Source organism: Gopherus evgoodei, unplaced genomic scaffold, assembly GCF_007399415.2.
Source record: "Gopherus evgoodei ecotype Sinaloan lineage unplaced genomic scaffold, rGopEvg1_v1.p scaffold_191_arrow_ctg1, whole genome shotgun sequence".
In the NCBI taxonomy this organism is placed as follows: domain Eukaryota; kingdom Metazoa; phylum Chordata; order Testudines; family Testudinidae; genus Gopherus; species Gopherus evgoodei.
Window position 1 is genome coordinate 3,189 of NW_022059854.1, and position 27,594 is coordinate 30,782.

The 27,594-nt window shown below is 64.5% G+C and overlaps 2 protein-coding genes across 3 annotated transcripts; both read right to left on the reverse strand.

Moving 5' to 3' along the window:
• Nucleotides 1-2,872: 2,872 nt before the first annotated feature.
• Nucleotides 2,873-18,840, reverse strand: CTDNEP1 (CTD nuclear envelope phosphatase 1). Of its 2 annotated transcripts, none has more exons than XM_030542933.1 (8): nucleotides 18,716-18,840; nucleotides 10,954-11,020; nucleotides 10,538-10,656; nucleotides 10,017-10,088; nucleotides 6,549-6,665; nucleotides 4,766-4,877; nucleotides 4,180-4,264; nucleotides 2,873-3,500 (listed from the first exon to the last, which is right to left on the reverse strand). In XM_030542933.1, exons 1-8 carry the CDS (start codon nucleotides 18,806-18,808, stop codon nucleotides 3,440-3,442), a joined length of 726 nt encoding a protein of 241 aa, XP_030398793.1. In that variant the 5' UTR covers nucleotides 18,809-18,840; the 3' UTR covers nucleotides 2,873-3,439. The 2 variants fall into 2 exon arrangements, with proteins under 2 accessions (XP_030398793.1, XP_030398792.1); XM_030542932.1 differs by having other exon boundaries at nucleotides 18,707-18,840.
• Nucleotides 18,841-22,495: 3,655 nt separating this feature from the next.
• ELP5 (elongator acetyltransferase complex subunit 5) lies at nucleotides 22,496-27,364 on the reverse strand. The gene is made up of 8 exons (XM_030542931.1): nucleotides 27,297-27,364; nucleotides 25,816-25,876; nucleotides 25,496-25,576; nucleotides 25,074-25,300; nucleotides 24,627-24,820; nucleotides 24,230-24,328; nucleotides 23,449-23,549; nucleotides 22,496-23,028 (listed from the first exon to the last, which is right to left on the reverse strand). The coding sequence occupies exons 1-8, from the start codon at nucleotides 27,346-27,348 to the stop codon at nucleotides 22,920-22,922; spliced, it is 924 nt and encodes a 307-aa protein (XP_030398791.1). The 5' UTR covers nucleotides 27,349-27,364; the 3' UTR covers nucleotides 22,496-22,919.
• Between the last annotated feature and the right edge of the window lie 230 nt (nucleotides 27,365-27,594).

A 27,594-nucleotide genomic window follows, 5' to 3' on the forward strand; every position in this document is an offset into this window, starting at 1 on the left:
TAACAGCCACCCTGCGTCGGCACTCTGCGCCGCTAACGTAACCGCCGCCCGCCCTGCCTCAGCTCCCTGCGCCGCTAACGTAACCACCACCCGCCCTGCGCCGCTGGCGTAAAGCCCGCCCGCCCGGCCTGCGTCAGCGCCCTGCGCCGCCGACGTAGGCACCACACGTCCTGCGCCGCTGGCGTAACCGACAGCCGCCCTGCGCCATCTCCCTGCGCCACCGGCGTAACCGCGGCCCGAACCGCCCCTCATTGCGGGCGCCACTGGCGCAACCGCCGCCACCACCTACGCCGCTAGCGTAACTGCCGGGTTCTTTACGCCCTCGCAGCTACGCCCCTAGCGTAAAGGGGCTGATCTTCCACCCACCCCCGTGTTCCGGGGCTACGGAAAGGACGTAAGTCCCGCTTCCGCCTGACTCATTCCGGAATGGGCGGGGCTACGCTAATAGCGCAGGCCAGGCCTTTCCCCACGTCGCCGGAAACCGCACAGCCGCGATTCACAGAGCCCCACGTAGCGTACGCTGCGCCAGCTGCGTGGCAGTTTGACACCAAAACAAAATAGTGCGTGCGGGGGAGGGGAGAGACGGAGCCGCGGCCAATAAGTGGGAGGGGCCAGGACTCCAGGGAGGAGGAAGAGGAGGGGGCGTGACCACTGTGGAAGGGGGCGTGGCCATTCGGGGAGCTGACCAAGAAATCAGCTGGCGGAAGGATACGGCCAGGGCGGAGGAACACGTTTCATGTGACTGACGTCACGCAGCCGGCTTGATCACGTGCCCGTCGGGAAGAAGATCCGGCCCGGAGGAGGCTGATACTCAGAGAGGCCCCGTGACCGAGCGAGGGGAGCGGAGGGAGAGACCAATGGGAGGAAGGGGAGGGGTGGCCGGGTGCGTGGCCAATAGGGAGGGAGGAACCATGTAAGGGGACCCAAGAGGGGGGGTTATTGTGGAAGAAACCAAAAAGGAAATGGGGGGGCCCCGACAGGTGGGTGAAACCATTGGGGCAGCAGTGGGAAGAGACCAAGGGACAGGGGGTGGGGGGGGAACAGCCTTGAGTGGGGGAGGGTCCAATACAGGTGAGGGGGAGGGCCTGGGGAGCCAGGACTCCTGGGTTCTCTCCCCGGCTCTGGGAGGGGAGTGGGGGCTGGTGGGTCAGAGCAGGGGGGCTGGGAGCCAGGACTCCTGGGTTCTCTCCCGGCTCTGGGAGGGGAGTGGGGGCTGGTGGGTTAGAGCAGGGGGGGCTGGGAGCCAGGACTCCTGGGTTCTCTCCCCGGCTCTGGGAGGGGAGTGGGGGCTGGTGGGTTAGAGCAGGGGGGCTGGGAGCCAGGACTCCTGGGTTCTCTCCCCGGCTCTGGGAGGGGAGTGGGGTCTGGTGGTTAGAGCAGGGTGGAGGGAGCTGGGGGACCATGTATCACGCACCTCGTTGCTGCGTGGGAAGAGGTTTACCCACAAAGCAGGGGTGGGGAGGGGGAGCGCAGACTGATGAGGGGAGGGGCTCCCCAAAGAGACCCCCCCCCTCCACCACCACCACAGCCTATCTCAGCCCCGCCCAACCCCCCAGGCTCTGGCTTGCCCCTTGAGTCCCAGGTCAGCTCCACCCACAGGGAAGTGAGTCACCACCAGGATGTGGAGTACCTCAGCTGCCCTGCCCCACACCCAGAAACCCCTGGCTTGAAACAGGCTCTGAGATGCGCCCACCTCTGGGGCAGCGCAGCCTGTTACACAGGGACCCCTCACCCAGCGCTCAGATGTGCCCCCCCATCTGGGGCAGGGCAGCCGGTTATCCAGGGACCCTTTGCCCTGCACTGAGATGCGGCCACCTCTGGGGCAGGGCGGCTGGTTACACAGGGACCCTTCGCCCTGCACTGAGATGCGCCCACCTCTGGGGCGGGGCGGCCGGTTGCCCAGGAACCCCTCCCCCAGTGCTGTATTCAGCATTCGAGGAACAGTACCACCCCCCTGCCCCACACATCTGCCGCGGGAGGCTCCCATGAGTCACTGCAGCCTGGGGGTGGCAGGGAGCAGCAGGAAGTGCCTGAAAACAGAACCTGGCCCTGACCCCACAGTCCCCCCCGCGCCAGGAACGTACCTGTGGCTTGTGTGATCTCAGAGGGGTATTTTACACTTCCAATCAAAACAGATGGGCCGTGCCCCACAGCTGCCCCTGATGCCAGCCTGGGGCCAGCCCCACCTGCCCCATGCTGAGCCCCCCACAGTGCCCCCTGGCTAAGACACCATCTTTCAAACCCACAGCACAGCAGGACCGTAGGTGCCCCCATCTCCCCAAGAACAGGAGACTGGGAGCCAGGACGCCTGGGTTCCATCCTGCCGCAGGTGGGGGCTGATGGTGCATCAGCTGATCCTTCAACCCAGCTTCACCCCTCACAACAGGCCCCACCCTCAATCCCTCACTCCCCTACTGGCTGAGAACTGTAGCCAACCCAGGCCTCTGGCAACTGGGGAAACTGAGGCACAGAGGCCAAGTGGCAGACACATGGGCCCTGTTGCTTATGAACCAACTGGGCCCTGACCCCAGGCAGCCTCAGGCCTCTGGTGGCGGCTGCCCCAGCGCTCACATGCCTTCCCATCACCACCCCCTCAACCCCACTCCCCTCCCAGAGCCGGGGAGAGAACCCAGGAGTCCTGGCTCCCCTGCTCTAACCCACCAGCCCCCACTCCCCTCCCAGAGCCACGGAGGGAACCCAGGAGTCCTGGATCCCAGCCCCACCCCTGCTCTGACCCAGCACACCCCTCCCAGAGCCGGGGCCAGAATCGTTCCATCTCCCTGTGCAAGACTCCAGCTGTTGAACATGTGGAGCGGGCTGAGGGCAGGGGGACACACCCCCCCCCACAGTAAAAACTCTCCAAACACGGCACTGGTTCTGGCCTTGCTTAGCGGCTATAATTTCCCACCCGGGTTTTCCTTCTCCTCCCGAGTCCGAGGAAAGAACCCAACAGAGAAGGGTCGTCCCTTGGGGCACAGATCCGAGACCCAACACCTCCCCCGGGCAAAAAAGAAAATCCAGCGGCTCCAACCCGGGGAGAAGTGGAGGAAGAACAGAACGAAAAAGGAAACGAAAAGAAAAAACGAGGTCTTTGTACAAGGCCGGAGGAGAGGGGGGGCAGAGTCTTGTAAAACCAGACCACCCCCCCCAGGCCTGATCGGACACGTCCATCCGCGCGCCGTGAAGCTGCACACCCCCTTTCTTGGTCCCGCTGCCGGATAAGCTCCGCCCTCCGAGTCAGTCCCCGCCCATTCTTGGCACAGGGCTGGGTGTGGGGGGGAGTAGGTTGGCGGGGAATTGGGGGGGGCGGGTGACCCCCCCCCTCCGCTCTCCTCCAGAGTTCAGGAATCGGTGGCAGAGTCCACGTGGTGGTGATGGTGGCAGGGGTGGGATCCGGCGGAGGTCAGGGGCCAACGCCTGAAGAAAGGAGGTGCTGACGTCACCAGAGGCGGTGCTGATGGAGGTTCCGGCTCAGCACCGACCGCACGTCCGCTGTGAACCTGGGGAGGGGAAGGGAAGCGTTAGGAGGGAACCCAGGAGTCCTGGCTCCCAGTCCCTCCTGCTCTGACCCCCCAGTCCCCACTCCCCTCCCAGAGCCGGGGAGAGAGCCGGGGAGAGTGTCCTGGCTCCCAGCCCCCCCTGCTCTAACCACCAGTCCCCACTGCCCTCCCAGAGCCGGGGAGAGAACCCAGGAGTCCTGGCTCCCAGCCTCCCCTGCTCTGACCCCCCAGTCCCCCCTCCCCTCCTGGCGCTGGGAGGGAATCCAGGAGGCCTGGCTCCCAGCCCCCCGTCCCCTCCCTAGAGAACCCCGGCGTCCTGGCTCCCAGTCCCTCCTGCTCTGACCCCCCAGCCCCCACTCCCCTCCCAGAGCCGGGGAGAGAACCCAGGAGTCCTGGCTCCCAGCCCCCCCTGCTCTAACCACCAGCCCCCACTCCCCTCCCAGAGCCGGGGAGAGAACCCAGGAGTCCTGGCTCCCAGCCCTCCCTGCTCTAACCACCAGACTCCACTGCCCTCCCAGAGCAGGGGAGAGAACCCAGGAGTCCTGGCTCCCAACCCCCCCTGCTCTGACCCCCCAGTCCCCCCTCCCCTCCTGGTGCTGGGAGGGAATCCAGGAGGCCTGGCTCCCAGCCCCCCGTCCCCTCCCTAGAGAACCCCGGCGTCCTGGCCCCCAGCGGGTACCTCAGGGCGTCCAGCATGGGCAGCAGGTTGAGCAGGGCCGTGTCGCTGGGGTCGCTGAACCATGACTTGATGGGGATGGCGTTGTCTAGGAGAGAGGGACAGACGGACGCCTCTTAAAGGGGCGGCGCTGGCCAACTGGGGAAAGGGAGGTGTACGTCCCCCTCCCCCCCGCAATACCACATACCCAGATGCTGCCCCACCTCCCGTACCCCAGCAGAACCCCGGGGGGGAGCATCTGTGTGGCTCATGATCCCTCCCCATCCATTTGGGGTGAGCCACTTCTCTTCAGTCAGGACATTAGAGCAATCAGGAGGCAGCTGGGGGAGGGGAGTGGGGGCTGGTGGGTCAGAGCAGGGGGGCTGGGAGCCAGGACTCCTGGGTTCTGTCCCAGCCCTGGGAGGGGAGTCGGAGCTAGCGGGCGGCACAGGGGGCTGGGAACCAGGACTCCTGGGTTCTGTCCCAGCCCTGGGAGGGGAGTCGGGGCTAGCGGGCGGCACGGGGGGCTGGGAGCCAGGACTCCTGGGTTCTCTCCCAGCCCCGAGAGGGGCGTGGGGGCTAGGGGGTAGTGCGGGGGGCTGGCTCGTACCTGGATGGCTCCGGTAGGCGCCCGGCGAGTTGTCCAGGATGACGACACTCGACAGGTCACTGTGCACCACCGACAGGTCCTTGATGTAGCTGCCCAGCTCCAAAGTGCAGTGCTGGGGAGCGGGAGAGGCGGGGGGGTGGGGGTGAGTGGCTACCAACCCCTGGGGTGCCCCCCCCAGTGCCCCAGCCCACACTCCTCCCCCCCACCGGGGCCATGCTGGGAGATTAGGGGGACGGAGGGGAATGCAGGGGCACCCCAGCAGCCACCCAGCAGGCAACTGGCTGCTCCCGCCCACCAGCTGAAGCCACGCCCTCTTCTCCTTAGCTCTTCTAACCAAAGCCCTGCCCCAGCTCCCTCTAAGCTCCGCCCCATCCCCTGCTCCCCGAAAGCCGTGCCCCCAGACTCCCTATGCTCTGCCCCAGCCCCTTCACCCTGCTCCCCCCAGCCCCCACGATTTCTCTAAGCTCCACCCCCAGTCCCCCTGCTCTCCAAAGCTACGCCCCTACCCCATCTAAGCTCCACCCCCAGTCTCCCACTCTCCAAGCCACGCCCCCAGCTCCACCTAAGCTCCACCCCATCCCTCTCTGCTCTCCAAAGCCACGCCCCCAGCTCCACCCAAGCTCCACCCCATCCCTCCTCTGCTCTCCAAAGCCACGCCCCCGCTCCACCCAAGCTCCACCCCATCCCTCCTCTGCTCTCCAAAGCCACGCCCCCAGCTCCACCCAAGCTCCACCCCATCCCTCCTCTGCTCTCCAAAGCCACGCCCCCAGCTCCACCCAAGCTCCACCCCATCCCTCCTCTGCTCTCCAAAGCCACGCCCCCAGCTCCACCTAAGCTCCACCCCATCCCTCCTCTGCTCTCCAAAGCCACGCCCCCAGCTCCACCTAAGCTCCACCCCATCCCTCCTCTGCTCTCCAAAGCCACGCCCCCAGCTCCACCTAAGCTCCACCCCATCCCTCTCTGCTCTCCAAAGCCACGCCCCCAGCTCCACCTAAGCTCCACCCCATCCCTCTCTGCTCTCCAAAGCCACGCCCCCCGCTCCACCTAAGCTCCACCCCATCCCTCCTCTGCTCTCCAAAGCCACGCCCCCCAGCTCCACCCAAGCTCCACCCCATCCCTCCTCTGCTCTCCAAAGCCACGCCCCCAGCTCCACCCAAGCTCCACCCCATCCCTCCTCTGCTCTCCAAAGCCACGCCCCCAGCTCCACCCAAGCTCCACCCCATCCCTCCTCTGCTCTCCAAAGCCACGCCCCCCGCTCCACCTAAGCTCCATCCCATCCCTCCTCTGCTCTCCAAAGCCACGCCCCCAGCTCCACCTAAGCTCCACCCCATCCCTCCTCTGCTCTCCAAAGCCACGCCCCCAGCTCCACCTAAGCTCCACCCCATCCCTCCTCTGCTCTCCAAAGCCACGCCCCCAGCTCCAACTAAGCTCCACCCCCAGCCCCCCTTCAAAGCCACACCCCCAGCCACACCTAAGCTCCACCCTCAGTTCCCCCCACTCTGCTCTCCAAAGCCACACCCCAGCTCCATCTAAGCTCCACCCCCAGCCCCCCTCTCCAAAGCCACACCCCCAGCCACACCTATGCTCCACCCTCAGTTCCCCCCACTCTGCTCTCCAAAGCCACACCCCAGCTCCATCTAAGCTCCACCCCCAGCTCCCCTCTCCAAAGCCACACCCTCAGCCACATCTAAGCTCCACCCTCATTTCCCCCCACTCTGCTCCCCAGACCCCGCCCCTCCTTCCCCATCGTCCCTCCCCTGCCATCTCTGCACCCCCCACTCACCTGCCGGTAATACCTTCTCTTGAGGATACTCCTGTTGTTGTCCAGCTTGTCGGCCACCGCGGAGCCGTAGATCTCCATGCTGGCCGTGAACACCACCAGCTCGTACCACTGGCTCACCTGGCATGGGGCGGGGGGGGAGGAGAAAATCAGGGCAGGATGGAGACCTCCACCTCCTCCCAGCGGGGGGGTGGAGGGGCAGCCAGATACCCCTATGGGCCCCCGAGAGAGCAGGCAGGATGGCAGTGTCTTTGGGCACACATGCATGGTCATGGCAGTCCATTTTACTGCGTCTCTGGTACTGAAACACATTGCGAGTCAAGAGAGGACTGGCCACAGGGGTTAGACAACCAGTCGCTAGGGCAGAGTCTGGGGGTTTCCCTCAGGAACAGCAGTTGTTTGCAACTCTGAACCGTTCGTCCCACGGAACGAAACATTTCAAAAGTTTACAACTGAACGTTAACTTAATACAGCTTGGAAACTTCACTGCGTGTTTGCCTTTTTCCTCCCCTCGTCTCTGCTGCTGGCGGATTGCCTACTTCCGGTTCCAAATGAGGCGTGTGGTTAACCGGGCGGCTTCTCGCTCGGGGGTTCGTAGCTCTGTGCTAAGACCTGCCGTGTCTGGGGAGGTGAGAAAAGCTGTTTCCTTGAAATCTTCCTGAGCGTCGGTAACATTTAGGGTTTCAAATGCGTGTTTGAATTTGTGACCCACGCCCATCCTTTATGCTGAAAAAAAATCAACCTCTCTCCAGCTAATAAGCTTGGATGGTTGTTTTCTCCTTGACGGGATGACATTTGAACAGCCAGACTGGGTCGGACCAAAGATCCATCCAGCCCAGTTTCCCATCATCCGACAGGGGCCAATGCCGGGGAAGAAACAGAACAGGGAACCATCAAGGGATCCATCCGCTGTCGCCCATTGCCAGCTTTTGGCACAACAGAGGCTAGGGACACCCTCCCCACCCATCCTGGCTAATAGCCGTTGATGGACCTAGGTGACAAAGTGGGAATGTTCTTAAAGTTTTCTCTCAGTGCTGTTTGGGTGCCTCAGTTTCCCCTATGCAGTTCTCGAGCGTCTAGGGGTGCATGATCGTTGCAGAGCCCTACAGGGCCAGTGTGATCCAGTCTGCACAAAGAATGGCCGACGCCCTGTCTCCTGATGGCCTGGGCTCCTCCCCTGCAAAGGTGCCAACTGAAGGTGTTGGAGAACAAAGAGGTCCGGTGGCCTCCTGGCCCGGGCCAGAGGAGGGGCTGGAGAGTTTCAGTTTGGAGCTGGCTGGGGAAATGGAGGGGAGGCCAGACAGACCTCCTGGCCTCCCCTGGCCCCCCAAGATGGACCTGACGGATGGGGGTCCTGCTGTCTGTACCCGCAAGACCTGTCTTGGACTGTGTTCCTGACGTCTAAATAAAAGCTTCTGTTTCACCGCCTGCCTGAGTGTCACGGTGAATCGCAGGAAGCCGGGGGTGCACAGCCTTGTCTCCCGCAAACTCCGTGACAACCTGTCCTCCGTGAATGTATCTAGCTCTCTTTTGAACGCTGTTCTCGTCTTGGCCTTCACAACATCCAGTGGCGAGGAGTTCCCCAAGTTGACCATGCGCTGTGTGAAGAAATACTCCCCTTTGTTCGTTTTCAATCAGCCAATTTCATTTGGCGACCCCTAGTTCTTGTCTTATCAGCAATGCCTAACGCTTCCTTCTTTATTTTCACCACACCTGCCGCAATTTTATCGACCTCTCTCATATCCCCCCCTTCGCTGTCTCTTTTCCAAACTGAAAGGTCCCAGTCTGATTAATCTCTCCTCACACCCAGACCCCTAATCATTTCCGTTGCCCCTTTTCTGAACCTTTTCCAATCTTCTCGGAGATGGGGCGGCCACATCGGCACGCGGTATTCAAGACGTGGGCGTCCCATGGATTTACAGAGAAGCAATGTGACACGCCAATTAAGGAGCTGGACAGAACAAGAGGCATCTCTCTGGGGATGGAGAATTTGTAGGGGCGTAGTTCACGCGTGGCTAGGAGAGCATTCGGCTAGGAGCCGGGGGTGAGTTTGCAACCTGAGGGCCGGGAGCCAATGAGCCGGACGTGGCCTGTTCCCAACACAGAGCCAAAAGAGGCAACCTGGGCTAGAGAATTACGGGGAAACATGCCCCCGTCCCCAATCTCAGGGCAGACCTCTGTACGTAAGAACCGCCCCCATCCAGCTTTGAGGGCGGGAGCGGGGGGCGGTCCGCCTGGCTCCAATCACAACCAACTCCCTCTCTGTCAGAGAGGCTTGAGCATAGTAGCACTTTTTCTGCGGAGGGGAAACTGAGGCACAGTGTGTTTAAAAACACAGAAGGTGCCCTAATAGATCAAACCAACGGTCTGTCTAGCCCCATATCCTGTCCCAGAGCTTCAGGGGAAGCGTACAGATCAGGGCAACTGGAGCGATTCCCTCCTATCCCTTGGCTAACGGCTACTAGAGGTCTCCCGGCTCTAGGAGGGGGGTGGGGGCTGGTGGTCAGAGCTGTGGGGGTTGGGAGCCACAACTCCTGGGTTCTCTCCCCAGCTCTGGAAGGGCAGTGGGGACTGGTGAGTTAGAGCAGGGGGGCTGGGAGCCACAACTCCTGGGTTCTCTCCCCAGCTCTGGAAGAGCAATGGGGGCTGGTGAGTTAGAGCAGGGGGGCTGTTAGCCAGGACTCCTGGGTTCTCTCCCTGGCTCTGGGAGGGGAGTGGGGTCTGGTGGTCAGAGCTGTGGGGGTTGGGAGCCACAACTCCTGGGTTCTCTCCCCTGCTCTGGAAGGGCAGCGGGGGCTGGTGAGTTAGAGCAGGGGGGCTGGGAGCCAGGACTCCTGGGTTCTCTCCTCGGCTCTGGGAGGGCAGTGGGGGCTGGTGGGTTAGAGCAGGGGGGGCTGGGAGCCAGGACTCCTGGGTTCTCTCCCCGGCTCTGGGAGGGGAGTGGGGGCTGGTGGGTCAGAGCAGGGGGGGCTGGGAGCCAGGACTCCCGGGTTCTCTCCTCGGCTCTGGGAGGGGAGTGGGGGCTGGTGGGTTAGAGCAGGGGGGCCGGGAGCCAGGACTCCTGGGTTCTCTCCTCGGCTCTGGGAGGGGAGTGGGGGCTGGTGGGTTAGAGCAGGGGGGCCGGGAGCCAGGACTCCTGGGTTCTCTCCCCGGCTCTGGGAGGGCAGTGGGGGCTGGTGGGTTAGAGCCAGGGGGCCGGGAGCCAGGACTCCTGGGTTCTCTCCCTGGCTCTGTAGTTAAGTGGATTGTGGGGGGAGGGAGTCAGCAGCAGAGCCGGGAACTGAGTCAAGCGTCTTCAGCAGGGTGTGGCGCCAGCCGAATTTCATTGGGGGCTTGTGGAGAATAGCAGGGTGGCTGGGGAGCAGATGGGGGGTATCCCCTGCATGGTCCAGGCCGAGGTAGGTTTGGATACAGGACCCCAGCCCCGGAAGAAAACAGACCACGACTGGGGGAGAGGGGGGTAGCACTTACCACTTCTAGGAAAAAATCCACGTGCGGCCTCTTATGTACAAAAAAGCGGACGGGGTGTTTGTCTATCACAACCTGGAGACCAGACAGGAGACGGGTAAAGCAGGGGGCTGGACACACACACCCCCCCACTGCCCCTCTCAGCCAGAGTTACCCCTAAAGGGGACAGGCCCCTGCCCCATTCCCCACCCCCGTGAGCCAGCCGGTCCCCGCCCTGGAGCCAGATGGCAGCTGGCACCCCCTAGAGGGGAACGGCCCTAGATAGCATATAATCCCCACACGAAGGCAGGTCCCCTTGTCTCTATCCTCTCCCCATGGGGCGCTAAGCTGGTGAAGGATGTGGCCGAGGCGGGGGGATGAGTGTAGGACCTACACAATTTATCTGGGGGTTGCAGAGTTCTGGAAGGCAGAACCCCCCCCCCACACACACACACACACACACTGACACAGAAGCCATCTCCCCCTAACACCCAGATCTCCCCCCTCCCGTCCATTCAATCCTTGGTGCCCAGCCCCCATCTCACCTTGAGGATGAAGTCGGGAGGGGTCCCGGGCCGCACGGTGGGGCGCATCACCCCATCGTGGTGGGAGTGGATCAACGTCTCGTCCAGGTCCAGCACCAGGACCTTCCGCTTCACCTGGTCTGGGGGGACGGGAGCCGTCAGACGCAGCCCCCCAAATCCCTGCCCCCACCCCAATCCAAGTCAGCCCTAAGTAACCAGCATCCAGCCCCACACGCTGCCCCATGGCAGGGACCCCCCGTCGGACCTCCCTGCTGTATGGTTTAAATGTAACCTTCACCCCTTTGCTGCTCCTGGGGAGACACCCCCTCTTAACCCAGGGAATCTGGGGAGTCCCTTCTGCTCCCAGCTCTGGGAAGGGAGCAGGGTCGAGTGGTTAGAGCAGCGGGGGCTGGGAGCCGAGGGAGGGGGATACTTACTGAGCCGGTTGCGTGCAGCCGGGGAGAGAGGGAGCACGTCATAGCGCACCGTCTGGTACTGGATCACCTGCCGTGAGAGCAGAGGAGGACGGGCTGTCATAGCCGGGAGGAGAGCCTGGCTCTGTCCCCCCCTTCACCCCCCACACAGGGGCATCTCTCTCTAGTGACTTCTGTCCATTGGGCCTCCCAGAAGCTCCATGTGTTGACCCCCCCCTTCTACTTGAGAGACCCCCCCACTTATCTCTCCATATTTTCCCCTCTTCCATTCATTCCACATGCTCTGTGTCCTGCCATGCCAGGTGCTCAATGTGACCCCCCCCCATACACACACACACACACACACACCATAATGGGTTAGAGTGGGGGGCTGGGAGCTAGGACTCCTGATATCTCTCCCGAGCTCTGGGAGGCGAGTGGGGTCTGGCGGTTAGAGCAGAGGGGGCTGGGATCCAGGACTCCTGGGTTCTCTCCCCAGCTCTGGGAGGGGAGTGGGGGCTGGTGGGTTAGAGCCGGGGGGGCTGGGAGCCAGGACTCCTGGGTTCTCTCCTGGCTCTGGGAGGGGAGTTGGGGCTGGTGGGTTAGAGCGAGGGGGGGCTGGGAGCCCGGACTCCTGGGTTCTCTCCCCGGCTCTGGGAGGGGAGTGGGGGCTGGTGGGTTAGAGCAGGGGGAGCTGGGAGCCAGGACTCCTGGGTTCTCTCCCTGGCTCTGGGAGGGGAGCGGGGGCTGGTGGGTTAGAGCAGGGGGGGCTGGGAGCCAGGACTCCTGGGTTCTCTCCTCTGGCTCTGGGAGGGGAGCGGGGGCTGGTGGTTAGAGCGGGGGCTGGGAGCCAGGACTCCTGGTTTGACTCGCCAACCCTGACAGAGCACCTCAGTTTCCCCACCTGTGAGACAGGGTAACTAATCTGGTCCAGGGAGACCGAGAGGGCAGGGAACACCCCCCACCGTGTAAAAACCCAGCCCCAGCCTTGTCCCCGAGCCCAGCCAAAGCCGAGGGCAACACAAGCGACTGAAAAACATTTACCCACTCCCGACGGAGAGCAGCCGTTCCCCCACCGGCCACCCCTGCCTTTCCCGTTAAAAACCCACCCCTCAGATGACACGGTTCCCCTGAGGTTTGGGTCGAACTCAAGGGGATTTTTAAGATCCAGGCCTCAATCAGGAACCCAACAGCACCGAAAGCGAAACTGACGAAGGAGAGCGGGGCCTGGCTGGCCATGGGGATTGCAACAGGCCCTCCTGCCCCCTCAGCTCAGGTGAAGAAGCGGGCGGAAGGGGAGGGCACCGGGGCCAGGGGAGACCCTGGTTCTGTTCCCCTCCCTGTCAAAAAAGGGCGACCACATTTTCTGCCAGCAGGAGTCCGGACTCCTGGGTCCTATCCAGATTCATTCCTGTCTTCTTATATCCCCCATTGTGTCTATGCTTCTGCACTGCTCTAAACACCTGAGATGGAACCCAGGAGTCCTGCCTCCCACCGCCCTCCGGCTCTAACCACCAGCCCCCACTCCCCTCCTTGAGCTGGGAGAGAACCCAGGAGTCCTGGCTCCCAGCCCCCCTGCTCTAACCCACCAGTCCCCACTCCACTCCCAGAGCCGGGGAGAGAACCCAGGAGTCCGGGCTCCCAGCCCCCCTGCTCTAACCACCAGCCCCCACTCCCCTCCCAGAGCCGAGGAGAGAAACCAGGAATCCTGGCTCCCGGCCCCCCTGCTCTAACCACCAGCCCCCACTCCCCTCCCAGAGCCGGGGAGAGAACCCAGGAGTCCTGGCTCCCAGCCCCCCTGCTCTGACCCACCAGCCCCCGCTCCCCTCCCAGAGCCGGTGAGAGAACCCAGGAGTCCTGGCTCCCAGCCCCCCTGCTCTGACCCACCAGACACCCCCCCCCCGCCATGCCTTTTTAACCCCCTGCCGTATCACATGCCATGGCACCTGCCTGCACTGTAGAAGCCTGGATTAGATTTGTCACAGGCCAACTCCCTGCTTCACACCTCCCCCTACTCTATTTTAACCACCCACCTGCTTCCCCGCCTCAAACCGTGCCCGGGTCACGGGCCCCCGGCACCTGTCGTCCCTTGGCAAGGGCACGGATCCCGTGCCACCCGGGCCGTGACTGCCAGGCCAGCCGCCAGGATCAGCTTCCCAGCCAGTTCCCCCCGGCTGATCCGATCCGGTGAGGCTCGAGGCCACGGGGAAAGGTGGCGGGGGGGGGAGGAAGTGTCCAAAGGACGCCCCCCGCCCACAGCACAATCCCAGCCCAGCCCCCCTCGGATTGGGCTCCGATGCCAGGCTGGGGGGAATGCCAGGGCTTGCTCCCCCCCCCCCGTCTCGCTCCGGCAACTGACCCACCAGGAGCACCCGCAGAGATCTGAGTGTGGGCTGGCCCAGGGGCCTTTCCCCTCTAGGGGGTGCCAGCTCGGATCGACAACAGGCGGAGATGGGGGTCCCCCTCCCTAGCGCCCTGCCCAGAGGGGTCCCCCGATCAATCTGCGTAGCTTCCCGGGCACCACGAGGGAGTCCACGCTGCACGACCCCGCCGGAGATACCACCTCCCAGGATGCTCTGCGAGCCTAATGCATTGTGGGAGAGCACGGCTGTCCGAGGTGCGCACGCCTGGGGAATCATGGGAAGGCGCTGGAGGGTTAGCCGCTTGGGGGAACACAACAATTCCCGGCCAAGCCAGCCCCGGGAGTGAGGGGGACGGGGTTAAAATCAGCCCCTAAGCTGTGCCTGGCCCACCCCAAGACAAGGATCAGCAGCCTGGCCCTTGCACCCATCGGGCCGGCCCTGGGCACAAGGCACGGGGACCGGCCTGCCCATCATCTGCCCAGAGGAGGCATCTGGGGTTGGCGCTGGGCAGTATTTTAAGCATATTAACCCTTCCACTGGCAGGTGTCCCAAGACAGAAGACAAAAGCAGGAAAAGGCTTAGGTATGCCACCCCGTCCTGAGGACGGGGCCCGGACGCCTGGGTCCCAACTCCCCGTCCCAGGGACGGGGCCCGGATGCCTGGGCCATAACTCCCCGTCCCAGGGACGGGGCCTGGACGCCTGGGTCCCCTTCATACCTCACTCCACCCCAGGCCGTGCCAGGACGCCTGGGTCCCATCCTATCACACACACCCCAGATGGTGCGAGGACCCCATCCCATCACACGCACCCCAGATGGAGCCAGGACGCCTGGGTCCCAACTCCCCACTCACCCCTAGACGGCCCCAGGATACCTGGGTCCCAACCTGACCTAACCCCACCCGCCCAGATGGAGCCAGGACGCCTGGGTCCCATCAGCCCAACGCTGGGAACCAAGAGCCGCCCAATGGCCCGTGGCAGAGGCCAGACAGACACGGGAGTTTAGCCCCACGATCTATGGGGTGGTGAATTTGATTGGCCACGTGGGCTGGGTCGGAGCCAGCACCCCCTGGGGGAGAAAGGCCTCACGCCCCATTCCCCACCCCTAGGAAGAACTCAGGGCCCCACTGAACCAGGCGCTGCACCCACAGTCAGCAGAGAAACAGACTCTCACCTCCGTAACGCTGCGGATACCACACAAGCAACACGGCACTGCTAGGCTAAGAGACAGCGTGGCCAAAGGGGGCGGTCAGGACGCCTGGGTTCTGTTCTCAGCACCCTGGGTGACCTCAGGCACAGCCCCATTCAGTGCCTCAGTTTCCTCACCCCCAAGGATCCCTCCCGCCTTTGGAAAGCACCGTGAAATCTACGGCCGAAACGCACTAGGGGCTATTCCATTGTCTCCTAAATCCACAAGAAACTGACCCTGGTATCTGAGGGTCTCCCGATCTGAGGTAGGTCGCCTATTTTACGGACAGACTCTCTAAGCCTCGGTTTCCCTAAAGGCCTGAACCTCAGCTTTGTCGGTCCTAGGCCAAAATGCTAACCATTGAGATTGGGGTCTCAGCCCAGCCCATCGAGGGGGCCCCTCCAGTATTCCCGGTGCCACACTCAGCTTCCCCCATCCAAGATCAGGGGACCTTCACCAGTCCCTGCCCTGAGGAACTTCTGATCTAACGGACGAGGAGCATTTATCCCCAGTTTCAAGATGGGGAAACTGAGGCCCAGCAAAGCCATTTTCCCAAGATGCCACAGGGAGGCAAATGAGCTGGATCCAGATGCCCCGGAGTCCAGACCCTTTCAAAGGTTCCTTTCCAGGATTATAAGGGGATGCTCTGATCCCCTCTGGGGTCTTCCACCCGGGGCTTCGAAAGTCAAGGTGAAAATACTCAACACACAGAACGGCCGAATAAATTTCTCGCCCCTTTAAACTTGGCAGAATTTGACAGAGACTGGAGAGGTTGGTACACTTCATTTCTTGTGTTTAACTGTAGGGACAGAGGGGCTAGTGGTTAGAACGGCGGGGTGGGGTGGGGAGCCAGGACTCCTGGGTTCTCTCCCTAGCTCTGGGAGGGGAGCGGGGGCTGGTGGTTAGAGCAGGGGGGCTGGGAGCCAGGACTCCTGGGTTCTCTCCCCAGCTCTGGGAGGGGAGCGGGGACTAATGGATTAGAGCGGGAGAGACTGGGAGTCAGAACACCGGGATTCTAGCCCTGATGGCCTCCCAAGTCCCTTGCCGATCTGTGACTCAGTTTCCCCGTCTGACAAAGGGGGATGATCCTGATCTACCTCCCAGGGCGTTGCCGAACGAGGTTTTCACCACCCTCTGAGGCAGGGAAGTTACAAGTACATTTCACAGTCAGTTCCCCTCCCGCTTAGCCCAGAAACTACCCGCTTTTGTGGTGAGTCAACACACCAAAAGCCACCAGGGGGGGTTTCAACCGGCTTTATGGGCTGTCGGATCTTTGCACCAATCAAAGACCCGGACGTCGCCTGCCTCCAAACGCACCAGGCCCCCTCGAGTGGCTCCAAGCAGCCGGGTTAAATGCCGGTTTCCAGAATAGATTTGGGGTGGCAAGCCCCCTTTCAACCGGTTCACCCCAGGGTCCCCCAGGACTTAGGGGCAGCAGGTAGCTTCCCCCCCCAGCCCCACCCCGGCACACACTCATTCACCAGGCAGCTAAACACACTCAGCCAACATAATGATCCCCCCTCCCAGCTGCCCCCCGTCGCTGTCCAAGGCCCCAGTCCTTCATACCCCACTGCTCTCCTCATCCCAGTTCTAGGGGATCAATGTCCCCCTTAGATGCCCCCCAAGACTGCTCCAAGGGACCAGTCACCCCCAGAACCTCCTTGCCTATCTCCCCTCCTACCTCCACCTGCCCTGGGGTGCCAGCCCTCCAGACCCCCCTGTACCTTGGCTACGTATTTAATCCCCTGTGCCCCTGCCCTTGGGTGCTTTTTTACCTCCCCCGAGACCCTGTTCCATTGTCCCAGATGAGCCCCCAGATACCCCCATGCCAGCCCCCTAGTTGCCAGCCCAGATCCTGCCCAGACACTCCCACCAGATCCCCCAGCTGTCCCCAAATCCCCCCAGCATCTCCCACAATCAAACTTGTTGCCCTCCCAGTCTCCCTGGACTCCCCCCTGTCAGCCTTCCAAATCCTCTCCAGCCCCCCACACACACAGCAGTACCTCGATGTCCCCAAGTCACCCTCCAGTTGCCCCTAACCACTCCACCACAGCTGCCCCCCCGCCAGCCCCCCAACTGTCTCCCCAGACAAGCCACCCATGGTATTCCCAGCTCTCCCTGCAACCCAGCCCCACAGAAACTCCCACAATCAGCCCCAAGTGCCCTCCTAATCCCCCCAGATCCCCCTAGCGAGGCCCCTAGTTGCCTTCCCTGTACCCCCAGATATCCCTAACAGGCCCCAAGATCCCCTACGCCAGCTCCCCACTTCCCCCCTCCAGTTCCCCCCAACCCAGTTCCCCAAGTGCCCTCCGGGTCCTGCTCCCCAGTTCCCCCCAGGCCCCCACCCAAGTCCCGCTGACCCATTACCTCCCAGGCCCTGCTCCCTAGTTGCCCCCTGGGTCCCCTCCCCCACAAGTCCAACCCCAGCCCATCTATCCTGTTGCCTCCTAGCCTCTGCTCCCTGGGTCTCCCCTCCTCCCAGGCCCTGCTCCCCAGGTCCCCCCCAGCCATGCCCTCCATGTCCCGCTACAATGTTGCCCCTCAGCCCCTGCTCTCTAGGTCTCCTCCCCACCACAGCCTCGCAACCCGGGTTCCCACCCCCCCCCAGACATGTTACTCCCTCCCTGAGATCCTGCTCCCTGAGACCCTCTAGGCCCCGCTCCCCAGTTGCCCCCCCGGGCGCCATCAGCCATGCCCGCCCCATAGGTCCCGCTTCCTGGGTTCCCCCCTCCACACGAATTCCTACTCCCTGGATCCCCCCAGCCCCTCTCCCCAGGTCTCCCACCCAGGCCCTGCTCCCCAGTTGCCCCCCAGTCCTGCTACAATGTTGCCCCCCAGCCCCCACTCCCTGGGTCTCTCCCCCCTCAAGGCCTCGCATCCCGGGTCACCCCCCCCCAGACATGCTACTCCCCCCCCGAAGATCCTGCTCCCTGGATCCCCCATCCAGGCCCCACACCCCAGGCATGCCCCCCCCCAGGTCCTGCTACAATGTACCCCCCAGCCCTGCTTCCTGGGTCTCCCTCCCCCAAGGCCTCGCACCCCAGTTGCCCCCCGGGTCCCCTCCAACCATGCTCCTCCCCCCGGTCCTGCTACAATGTTGCTACCCAGGCCCCACTCCCGTCCCCCCCGCAGCCCCTGCTCCCAGTACCCCCTACGGTTCCCCCCTCAGCCCCACTCCCCGGTTCCCCCCCTGCCCCCACTCTCAGTACCCCCTACGGTTCCCCCCCCAACCCCGCTCCCTGGGTCTCTCCCCCTTCAAGGCCTCACACCCCAGCTCCCTCAGCCCCCGCGCCCGGCACCCCGGATTCCCACCAGCTCCCACTCTCAGTACCCCCAAGGTTCCCCCTCCAGCACCACTCCCTGGGTCTCTCCCCCCCCCTCAAGGCCTCACACCCCAGCTCCCCCGGCCCCGCAGCCCCGCACCTCAGATTCCCCCCAGCCCCCACTCTCAGTACCCCCAAGGTTCCCCCCCCATCCCCGCTCCCTGGGTCTCTCCCCCCCCCAAGGCCTCACACCCCAGCTCCCTTGGCCCCCCCGCCCGGCACCCCGGATTCCCCCCAGCTCCCACTCTCAGTACCCCCAAGGTTCCCCCTCCAGCACCACTCCCTGGGTCTCCCTCCCTCAAGGCCTCACACCCCAGCTCCCCCGGCCCCGATCCCCCCTCAGCCCCAGATCCCTGGGTTTCTCCCCCCCAAGGCCTCACACCCCAGCTCCCCCGGCCCCCCAGCCCCACACCCCGATCCCCCCTCAGCCCCAGATCCCTGGGTCTTCCCCCCCCATGGCCTCACACCCCAGCTGCCCCGGCCCCTCAGCCCCAGATCCCCCCTCAGCCCCAGATCCCTGGGTCTTCCCCCCCCATGGCCTCACACCCCAGCTCCCCCGGCCCGCGCCCCGATCCCCCCTCAGCCCCAGATCCCCGGGTCTCTCCCCCCCCCCCAAGGCCTCACACCCCAGCTGCCCCGGCCCCCCAGCCCCACGCCCCGATCCCCGGGTCTCTCCCCCTCCCCCCAAGGCCTCAGACCCCAGCTCCCTCGGCCCGCGCCCCGATCCCCGGGTCTCTCCCCCCCCCCAAGGCCTCACACCCCAGCTCCCCCGGCCCCCCCGCCACGCGAGCCCCCCTCAGCCCCCGCTCCCCGGGTCTCTCCCCCCCCCGGGCCCGGCTCCCCCCGCTGCCCCCCCCCCGGGCCCGGCTCCCCCCGCTGCCCCCCCCCCCGGGCCGGCACTCACGGTGCGGACCTGCCGCCGCAGCAGGTAGAGCAGGAAGCTCCAGAGCTTGGTGGCGAAGGCCAGGAAGCTGCGCAGGCCGAGCAGACACTGGGTCCGCATCATCCCGGCCCCGGCCCCGGCCCCGGCCCCGCCGCCGCCCCCCGCCCGGCCCAGCTCCGCCAGCTTCGCGCCCGGGCCGGGCCGCGGGGGGGGAGGGGCCCGATCCGGGGGGGAGGGGCCGAGCTGGGGGAGCCCCCGGGGGGGCGGGGTCCGGGTGGCGGGGTGGGGGGGGTCGGTCTCGCGCCTGGGCTCCGCTCGGGCTCAGCGGCCGCCGCCGCCGCCGCCGGCGGGTTCGTTTCCGGTCCAACCACTTCCGGGTCAGGGGTCGCGGAGGCGCCTGCGCGCGCGGGCGGGGGCGGCCGCTGGGAGAGAGGGGGGCCTGGAGCGGTTGCGCATGCGCCAAGCTGGGCCGGCGCGAGCGGTCAGCAAGAGAGCGGGGAAGAGGGCAGGAGGAGGGGCCTGAGAGGCGGGTGGGCGGGGTCTGGGGAAGGGGGCGGGGCTTAAAGGGAGAGCAGCGACTGGATGCTGGAGGGTGAAGTGGGCGGGGCCAGAGGCAAGGGGGTGGGGCCAGAAAGGGCAGTTGGGACTGGCCAAAAAAAAAAAAGGCCTGGAGGGGAGGGGCTGGGGGGCAATGGGCGGGACTATTGGAAAGGGGCGTGGCTGTGGGGAAAAGTGGGCGGGGCTGGGAAAAGGAGGCATGGCCAGAGACCGCTGTTGGGGCAGGGCTTGACACAAAGGGAGGTGGGGTCACGGGGACGGGCAGTGGGTGGAGCCATCAGAATGGGGCGTGGCCTGGAGCTGGGCAAAGTGGGAGGAGCCTTAAATAGAGGGTGGGGCCAGTTACCACAGTTGGGAATGGCAAAAGGGGCGGGGCTTGAGGGGGACCAGTGTGGGGGGGCATCAGAAAGAGGCAGGGTCACAGGGAGGGGCCACAGCACACAGACAGTAGGCGGAAGCACTGAAAGGGGGCGTGGTCAAAGGAGAGAGTGGGTGGGGCCATAGAAAGGGGTGGGGCCAGAGAGTCAGTGGAACCATCAGAAAGGGGTGTGGTCAAGGGAGTCAGTAGAGGGGGCCAGTGAAAGGGGGAGGGGCCAGAGACAGTAGTGGGACCAGCAAAAGGAGCTGGGGCTTCGTGGGGCAAGTAGGTGGGGCCATCAGAAAGGGATGTGGTCGAGGAAGTGGGTGGGGCCAGAGAAAAGGGGTGGGGCTAGACAGGTGGAACTATTAGAAAGCAGTGATACTCAGTGGGTGGGGCCAGAGAAAAGGGGTGGGGCCAAGTAGGTGGGGCCATCAGAAAGGGATGTGGTGAAGGTGTGGGTGGAGCCAGAGAAAAGGGGTGGGGCCATCAGAAAGAGGCGGAGTCAGAGGGAAGCCAGGGCAAGGGGCCAGGAGAGAGCGGGTAGGACACGCAGAAAGAGGCAACAAAGAGATATTGGACTTGGAAAAGGGTCAGAAAAGGGCAACACAAATGATTCGGGGTCTGGAACGGCTGCCGTGTGAGGAGGGATTAATGAGACTGGGACTTTTCGGCTTGGAAAAGAGGCGAACTGTGAAATCATGACTGGGGTGGAGAAAGTAAATCGGGACGGGTTCTTTACACCTCACAGTACAAGAACAAGGGGCCACCAAATGACACGACCAGGCAGCAGTGTTTGAAAACAAACACAAGGAAGGATTTTTTTTTTCCTCACACAACGCACGGTCAACCTGGGGAACTCCTCACCATGGGATGCTGTGAAGGCCAAGACGATAACAGGGTTCAAAAAAAGAACTAGATACATTCAGGGAAGACGGGTCCCGCCGTGGCTATTAGCCAGGATGGGCAGGGAGGGTGGCCCCAGCCTCGGTTTGCCAGATGCTGGAAATGGGTGACAGAGGATGGATCCCTTGGCGATTCCCTGTTCTGGTCATTCCCTCTGGGGCACCTGGCATTGGTCACTGGCAGAAGACAGGACATTGGGATGGATGAACCTATGGTCTGACCCCGTGTGGCCGTTCTTATGTAAGGGGCAGGGAAAGTAGGTAGGTCCATGGCATGGCCTGAGGGAGGACAGTGGCCAGGGACAGGGCATGAGAAGTGGGCGGAGCCTCGGAAAAGGGGCTGGGCCAGATCCAAGGGGCGGGTACAGAGGACCACAGCAGGTGAGCTCAGGGAGCTGGGGTGGGGGCCAGGCTGCCACCCGCCCGAGCTGTGCCACCCAGATGGTCCCCCCCACCAAGCCACAGGCAACACAAACCCCCACCCCAGCATGCGGTCCCCGAAGATCAGCAGGCCACCCCCAGCCCGCCGGCTTCTCCTGCACCAGACACACAGCACCCCACACGGGTCTCCGGGGAAACCGAGGCTACGTTTATTGATGGAAGCAACCAGATCCAAGCCAGCACGGTTCCCAGGACTGACTGCCGATGCCGGCCAGCCGACCGAATAAACTAGCCACGGAGTGCCCTGCCCTTCACCCACCTCCTCCAACCAGACCCTCCTTGCCCCACAGCTCCCACGTTCAAGACTCATCAATCTACGGCCACGCATATGGGCCAGATGGGAGCTGGCAGCCCCTACCCCACATGGCCTTCCTTCGGGGACGGTTAAGTAAGCCAGTGCCCCCTCTGCGGCTGTCCCCCCCCACACGGTCTGCCCATTGGCTGCTCCCACCCCTAGTTACAGTAGTGGAAAGATTCTGGGGTACAAGCCCCCCCAGTGCATTGAGAACTGATGGAGTGTGACTGGGCTGGATTAGGTTTGCCCTCTGTCAGGGACAGAAGGGGATCCCCATAAAGTGCTGGGGGTAGCGGCCACGCCCCCGCTCCCTCCCCACTCTTTGCTAGCAAGAAACTTAACCCAGTGGTGGAGATGGGGGTAGAACCCAGGCGTCCGGGCTCCCAGCCTCACCTGCTCTAACCCCCCAGCCCCTACTCCCCTCCTAGGGCCAGGGAGAGAACCCAGGAGTCCTGGCTCCCAGCCACCCCTGCTCTAACCCCCCAGCCCCTACTGCCCTCCCAGAGCCAGGGAGAGAACCCAGGAGTCCTGGCTCCCCGCCCCCCCTGCTCTAACCCACCAGCCCCCACTGCCCTCCCAGTGCCAGGGAGAGAACCCAGGAGTCCTGGCTCCCAGCCCCCCCTGCTCTAACCCACCAGCCCCCACTGCCCTCCCAGAGCCAGGGAGAGAACCCAGGAGTCCTGGCTCCCAGCCCCACTTGCTCTAACCCACCAACCCCTACTCCCCTCCCACTGATTCTCCTCTCCCTCCACAGTGTCGCTCCATCCACCATGCACCGCTATTAACGTACTTCAGTTTAATTTCACTCCCTAAACGAGGTTTATACCAACAGGGGGACAACGCTGGGGTCAGGCAGAGGCGGCAGCAGCGGGAGTTGTTGGGTGTTTTGGTAGGACCTACCACATAAAGGGAAGCGGCTAGTTTTAAAGGCGTGGGGGCCTCTCTGGACTGAAGAGGGATGAGTCCTACCACTACAAATTGAGAGGGGAGTTCCAATCCAGCCCCATGGCAAGGACTGGCTGGCTCGGGGGGGCAGGGAATGGGGCAGGGGCCTGTCCCCTCTAGGGGGCACCGGCTCCCACCCGGCCCCAGGGCGGGGACTGGCTGGCTCAGGGGGACGGGGAACGGGGCAGGGGCCGGTCCCCTCTAGGGGGCGCCGGCTCCCACCCGGCCCCGGGGCAGGGACTGGCTGGCTCAGGGGGGCAGGGAATGGGGCAGGGGCCTGTCCCCTCTAGGGGGCGCCGGCTCCCACCCAGCCCCAGGGCAGGGACTGGCTGGCTCAGGGGGGCAGGGAATGGGGCAGGGGCCTGTGCCCTCTAGGGGGCGCTGGTGCCCATGCACCCTTCCTTTATGGAAGTCTATTCCCATGCCATGGCAGGGGGGTGGTAGGGACAGTGGTGGGGGGATGGCAGGGTGCAGTGGGGAGGGAGAACAAGGCTCAGCCCCCCCCTTCTCGCCGGACAGATACCAACCCCATCAAAAGCCCACTGGCCCCATTCCCGGCCACAGACACCGCCCTGGGCGGGGGCACGCAGCCATGCTCCTGGGCAGCTCCCCACACAGTGATGCCGGGGTCGGGCTCTGTCACAGATCTTGCTGAAGGTCCCACCAGGAGGCACAGATCCAGGGGTCCATTTGGGGGCAGGGGGAGCCCCACACCCACCCCCCACTCAGTTTTCACACGTCCAGGTCATCGTCCGGATCCTCTTCGTCCAGGTCGTCCGCAGCGTCTGGTTCGTAGTAGATCTTCCCGCCACTGGTCGAGGCCTCCAACAGAGATGACTTCCTACCACAGGGAGGGATTTGGGGGGGGGTCAGCTCCCACGGAAATAGAGATCGGAGGGTGGGGGGCAGAGGAGGGATGGCTAGGGGGCAGGATGGGTATTGGGAGGATTCAGAGGCAGGGCAGAGAGACCCAGGAGGGTTGGGGGGAGGGTAGAGGCCAGGGTAATTTGGTGGGTATCTGGGGCAGAAAGGAGGTGGGGGCAAGAGGTGTCCAGAGGTGCAGAGCAGAGGCAGGGGGCATCTGCCCTGAGCGGGGGTGCCAAGCAGAGGGAGGGGGCGTCCAGGGGGCATCTCCCCTGGGGGAGGGTGCAGAGCAGAGGGAGTTAATAGGGTATCCCCCCATGGGGGTGCAAAGCAGAGGTGGGGGGCGTCTCCCCGGGGAGGGTGCCGAGGGGAGGCAGGGGGCATGCACCCCACTCACTTTTGGGCGCTGAAGTGGAAGGGCAGTGGCATCCCGTCCCGGGCCCGGCGCTCCGTGTCCGACAGCCGCAGGTTGAAGGTTAGGTTGGCGGTGGGGTCCACCTGGCGTGGGCGTGTGTGGGGGGGAAGACGCCCGTCACACACACTGCTGGGGGGCAGGAGAGGGGCAGGGCATCCGCTCCCCCCAGTATGAGTCACCCCACGGGATCACCTCCCTCCATGGGGGGACAGCTTGGCTAGAGGGGGCCACAGTGGAGATAGGAGTTCTCTGCAGAGCCCCCCCTGCCCCCAGACAGCCCCCCAAGCCTACCCCTCAATCAGTGCCCTCAATAACCCCAACATCCCCCCCATCCCCTACCCCATAAACCCCCACTACCTTGTCCCTGAACCGGCACCCCCAGATCTTCCCCATCCCCAACCAGCACCCCCAGGACCTCCAAATCCTCCCATTCCCCCGAGACCCTCCCCAAATCAGCACCCCCAATTGGTGCCCCTGGGAGGTCCAGTTCCCCTCGACTCTCTGCTGCCCCCCCCAGATCCCTGAACCCACCCAGCCCCTCAGATCTCTGCTAACTCCCACGCCCCTCACCTGTGAGATCCTCCATCCCACCCCCCAACCTGCCCCCCCCAAGAGCCCCACACCTTACACCCCCGCAGAGCTGGGATTTCGAAAAGAGCAGAGTTTGAGGTGCTCTGGTGTCCAGATACCTGTGGATCCCCCCACCCCACTGCTGTGTAACCGGGGACCCCCAGCTCCATGAGGAAAGGGAGGGGGGTCATACCGTGGAGTGGGGGTCAGCATCCTCATCTCGGGGCACACTCCCCGTGGGCTCCCCAAGGGCTTTTGGGGTGAAGCCGGCCAGGACTGTGAAATATTCCTCCTGGGGGGAGTGGGAAGAGGATGAGACAGAACCAGTCCCCTCAGATTGGCACCCGCTGCCCCCCACAGCTGGCCCCCAGCCTCAAAGGGGGGCTGTCACCCCTTCCATACAACTCCCTTGCCCCCTGCCCATCTAGTTGGTAAGATACCCCGACCCGTCCGAGACCCCCCTCCCCTCCATAACCTCCCCACTGTCCTCTCATCTGGGGGGTCACTGCCCCCCAATATCCACCCCTCACCGCCCTGCCCTCCCCCCGACACACTCCCCAATCTGGGCATCTCCACCTGCCTTCCCCCACCTTTGTGAGGACCTTCCCGGTCCCCTTACGCTGCAGCATGGAGGCCAGACGGGGGGCGTCCTCCCCACTCCCGATGCCCTCTGGGGCCGGCCTCACCCCCACCACGGCTTGGGCCAGGGAGCGGAGGGTCTCCACCAGGCCCGGGGGGTGCAGGTCTTCGTGCAGCAAGGCCAAGATCCTCGTCACCCGCAGGCCTGAGCGGGGAGGGAAGGGAGAGGTCAGACACCCCCACGCCACCCAGAGCCAGGGAGAGAACCCAGGAGTCCTGGCTCCCAACCCCCACTGCTCTAACCCACCAGACCCTGCTCCCCTCCCAGAGCTGGGGAGAGAACCCAGGAGTCCTGGCTCCCAGCCCCCCTGCTCTGACCCACCAGCCCCCACTCCCCTCCCAGAGCCGGGGAAAGAACCCAGGAGTCCTGGCTCCCAGCACCCCCGGGGAGTCCACACCTGCGCTGGCAGCCGCCCTCGGGATCCGTCCCAGCGTCTGGCAGACAGCAGGCAGAGGCTGGCGCAGCAGAAGCCAGCTGAGCGAGTCCAGGACGACGGTGACAGGTCCCGCGGGTCCCCGGGCCAGGCGTCCCGCCACCCCCAGCGCTGTGAACTCCTCCGCCCCGAAGCCCCCGGCCTCCCCGGTCCAGCGCAGGGGGTCTGTGAAGCCATCCTGATATAGCAGCCTGGTGAGGGAGAGGTCAAGGGTCAAGCCAGAGGGTTTACTGTGGGAGGGGGCAGCTGCCCCTGTGTAACCGACGCGCCGCTGCCTGAGTCTGCAGAGAGCCTAAGCCCGTTGCGTCAAGAGCAGGCAGCTACCCTGTGCCTCTGGCCCCACTTATTGGGGAGGGAGAGGTGTTGACTTGGGGGGCAGGACTCACCGCACGGTCATGTCAGGGTCAAAGCCGGCCAGCAATTCTTCCTCAGGGATTTCGAAGCCGAAAATGTGGACGGATTCCCCCCTGGAAGCACAAAGGGGAGACGAGACAGGGATGAGCCACGAGCGTAGGGGAGCCGCAGGCCACAAGGGGGTGCTGGGGATCAAGGGGGCAATTGTGGGTTTGGGGGGGAGCACCCACCAGCACCCCTCCTCCACCAGGAGACAGCAGGCCGTGTGCCAGCAGGGGGTGTGCATCTCTCAGCCACCCCACAGTTGGGAGGGGGGGCAATGGGGCTGCTGGCAGGGGGGGAATGCACCCACCTGTGCGCCGAAGCTGCCACAAAGGTCTTGAGCAGGCTGTGGCCCTCGCACTCAGCGGTGTCTGCGGGGAAAGGCCCCCGGGCCGGTGAGATGGGGATCGCCTCCCCCCCATTGGGAAATACACAGACCCCCCTCCCCTTCCAGCTCCCCACAAGCCTCCCCCGCCGGCGCCTCCCTATGACCTCACCGTACGGCGACAGTCCCTGCGCACGGAGCGTTGCCCCTGCTCCTCCCACCCCCCGGACCTGCCAGGTTCCCCTCCGCTTCCTCCAGCTCTCTCCCTGGCTGCCCCTCCCCCGTGCTCCCCCCATTGCTCCCCTTGCCCCCCCCAGGCCACCACAGTGCTTCCTCCTCCTCTCCAGATCCCCTCCTCTCCCAGGCTCCTCCTCCCCCACCCCAGCTCCCAGGCTTTCCCTCCCTCTGGCTCCCCCTCCCCACCACTTCCTCACTCCCCCAGGCTCCCCCTCCCCCCATGGATCCCCCCAGCGCCCTCTTCCCTCCAGCTCCGCCATTGCTTCTTCCTTCCCCCTAGAGCCTCCTCCGCCAGGGCTCCCCCCTAAAGCTCACTCCATTGCGTCCTCTCCCCCCAGGTCTCTCCACTCTCAGGTTTCCCCTCCCTCCCCAGCTTCCCCCATTTCTTCCTCCTCCTGTCTAGATGCCCCCCTCTCCCAGGCTCCCCCTCCCACCAGCTTCCTCTGCCCCCTCCCCAGCTCCCCCTCCCCCCATCGCTCCTCCTCCCTCCCCAGCTCCCCCATTGCTCCCCTCATTGCTCCTCCTCCCTCCCCAGCTCCCCCTCTCTCCTCAGTTCCCACATTGCTCCCCCCAGCTCCCCCCATTGCTCCCCCTCCCTCCTCAGTTCCCCCATTGCTCCTCCTCCCTCCCCAGCTCCCCCCATTGCTCCCCCAGCTCCCCCCATTGCTCTTCCTCCCTCCCCAGCTCTCCCTCCCTCCTCAGTTCCCACATTGCTCCCCCCAGCTCCCCCATTGCTCCCCCTCCCTCATTTCCCCCCATTGCTCCTCCTCCCTCCCCAGCTCCCCCTCCCTCCTGAGCTCCCCCATTGCTCTTCCTCCCTCCCCCAGCTCCCCCTCCCTCCTCAGTTCCCACATTGCTCCCCCCAGCTCCCCCATTGCTCCTCCTCCCTCCCCAGCTCCCCCTCCCTCCTCAGTTCCCCCATTGCTCCTCCTCCCTCCCCAGCTCCCCCTCCCCCAGATACCTCTGCCCCCTCCCCAGCTCCCCCTCCCCCATTGCTCCCCCCAGCTCCCCCTCCCTCCTCAGTTCCCCCATTGCTCCCCCCCTCCCCAGCTCCTCCCCCTCCCCAGCTCCCCCCATTGCTCCCCCTCCCCCCAGCTCCCCCTCCCCCAGCTTCCTCTGCCCCCTCCCCAGCTCCCCCTCCCCCATTGCTCCCCCCAGCTCCCCCTCCCTCCTCAGTTCCCCCATTGCTCCCCCCTCCCCAGCTCCCCCTCCCCCAGCTTCCCCCTCACCCTGAATGAGGACGAGCCCCCCCGTTGCCCCAGCCACCAGCTCGCCCAGCATCCCACTCCCTCCTCCCCCGCCCCTCTGCGCCGGCGCCTCCCTATGACCTCACCGTACGGCGACAGTCCCTGCGCACGGAGCGGGAGGCCCTCCCCTGGGCGGCGCCATGTTGGGACGCAGGCGTCCTACCCGCAGCCTGCTCAATAAAAATGGGGGAAGGGGCGGCAACAGCGGTTTTAGGCGGCCCCTCATGACACCTTTGGGGTGGGGGAGGGACGAGGTCCTTTCCAGTCGTTTTAGGGATTC

What these genes read in the sequence shown, in the direction of transcription:
- CTDNEP1 (XM_030542932.1), bottom strand. Translation starts at nt 18,808, where the DNA reads ATGATGCGGACCCAGTGTCTGCTCGGCCTGCGCAGCTTCCTGGCCTTC. An exon ending in TGGATTTTTTCCTAGAAGTG is followed by an intron (nt 6,666 to 10,016) that starts GTAAGTGCTACC and finishes GCCCCATGCCAG; the next exon opens with GTGAGCCAGTGGTACGAGCT. An exon ending in CGCCTACCGGAGCCATCCAG is followed by an intron (nt 4,265 to 4,765) that starts GTACGAGCCAGC and finishes CCTCTCTCCTAG; the next exon opens with ACAACGCCATCCCCATCAAG.
- ELP5 (XM_030542931.1), bottom strand. Translation starts at nt 27,348, where the DNA reads ATGCTGGGCGAGCTGGTGGCTGGGGCAACGGGGGGGCTCGTCCTCATT. An exon ending in GGGGCTCGTCCTCATTCAGG is followed by an intron (nt 25,877 to 27,296) that starts GTGAGGGGGAAG and finishes CTTTCCCCGCAG; the next exon opens with ACACCGCTGAGTGCGAGGGC. An exon ending in CCGGGAAGGTCCTCACAAAG is followed by an intron (nt 24,329 to 24,626) that starts GTGGGGGAAGGC and finishes CACTCCCCCCAG; the next exon opens with GAGGAATATTTCACAGTCCT.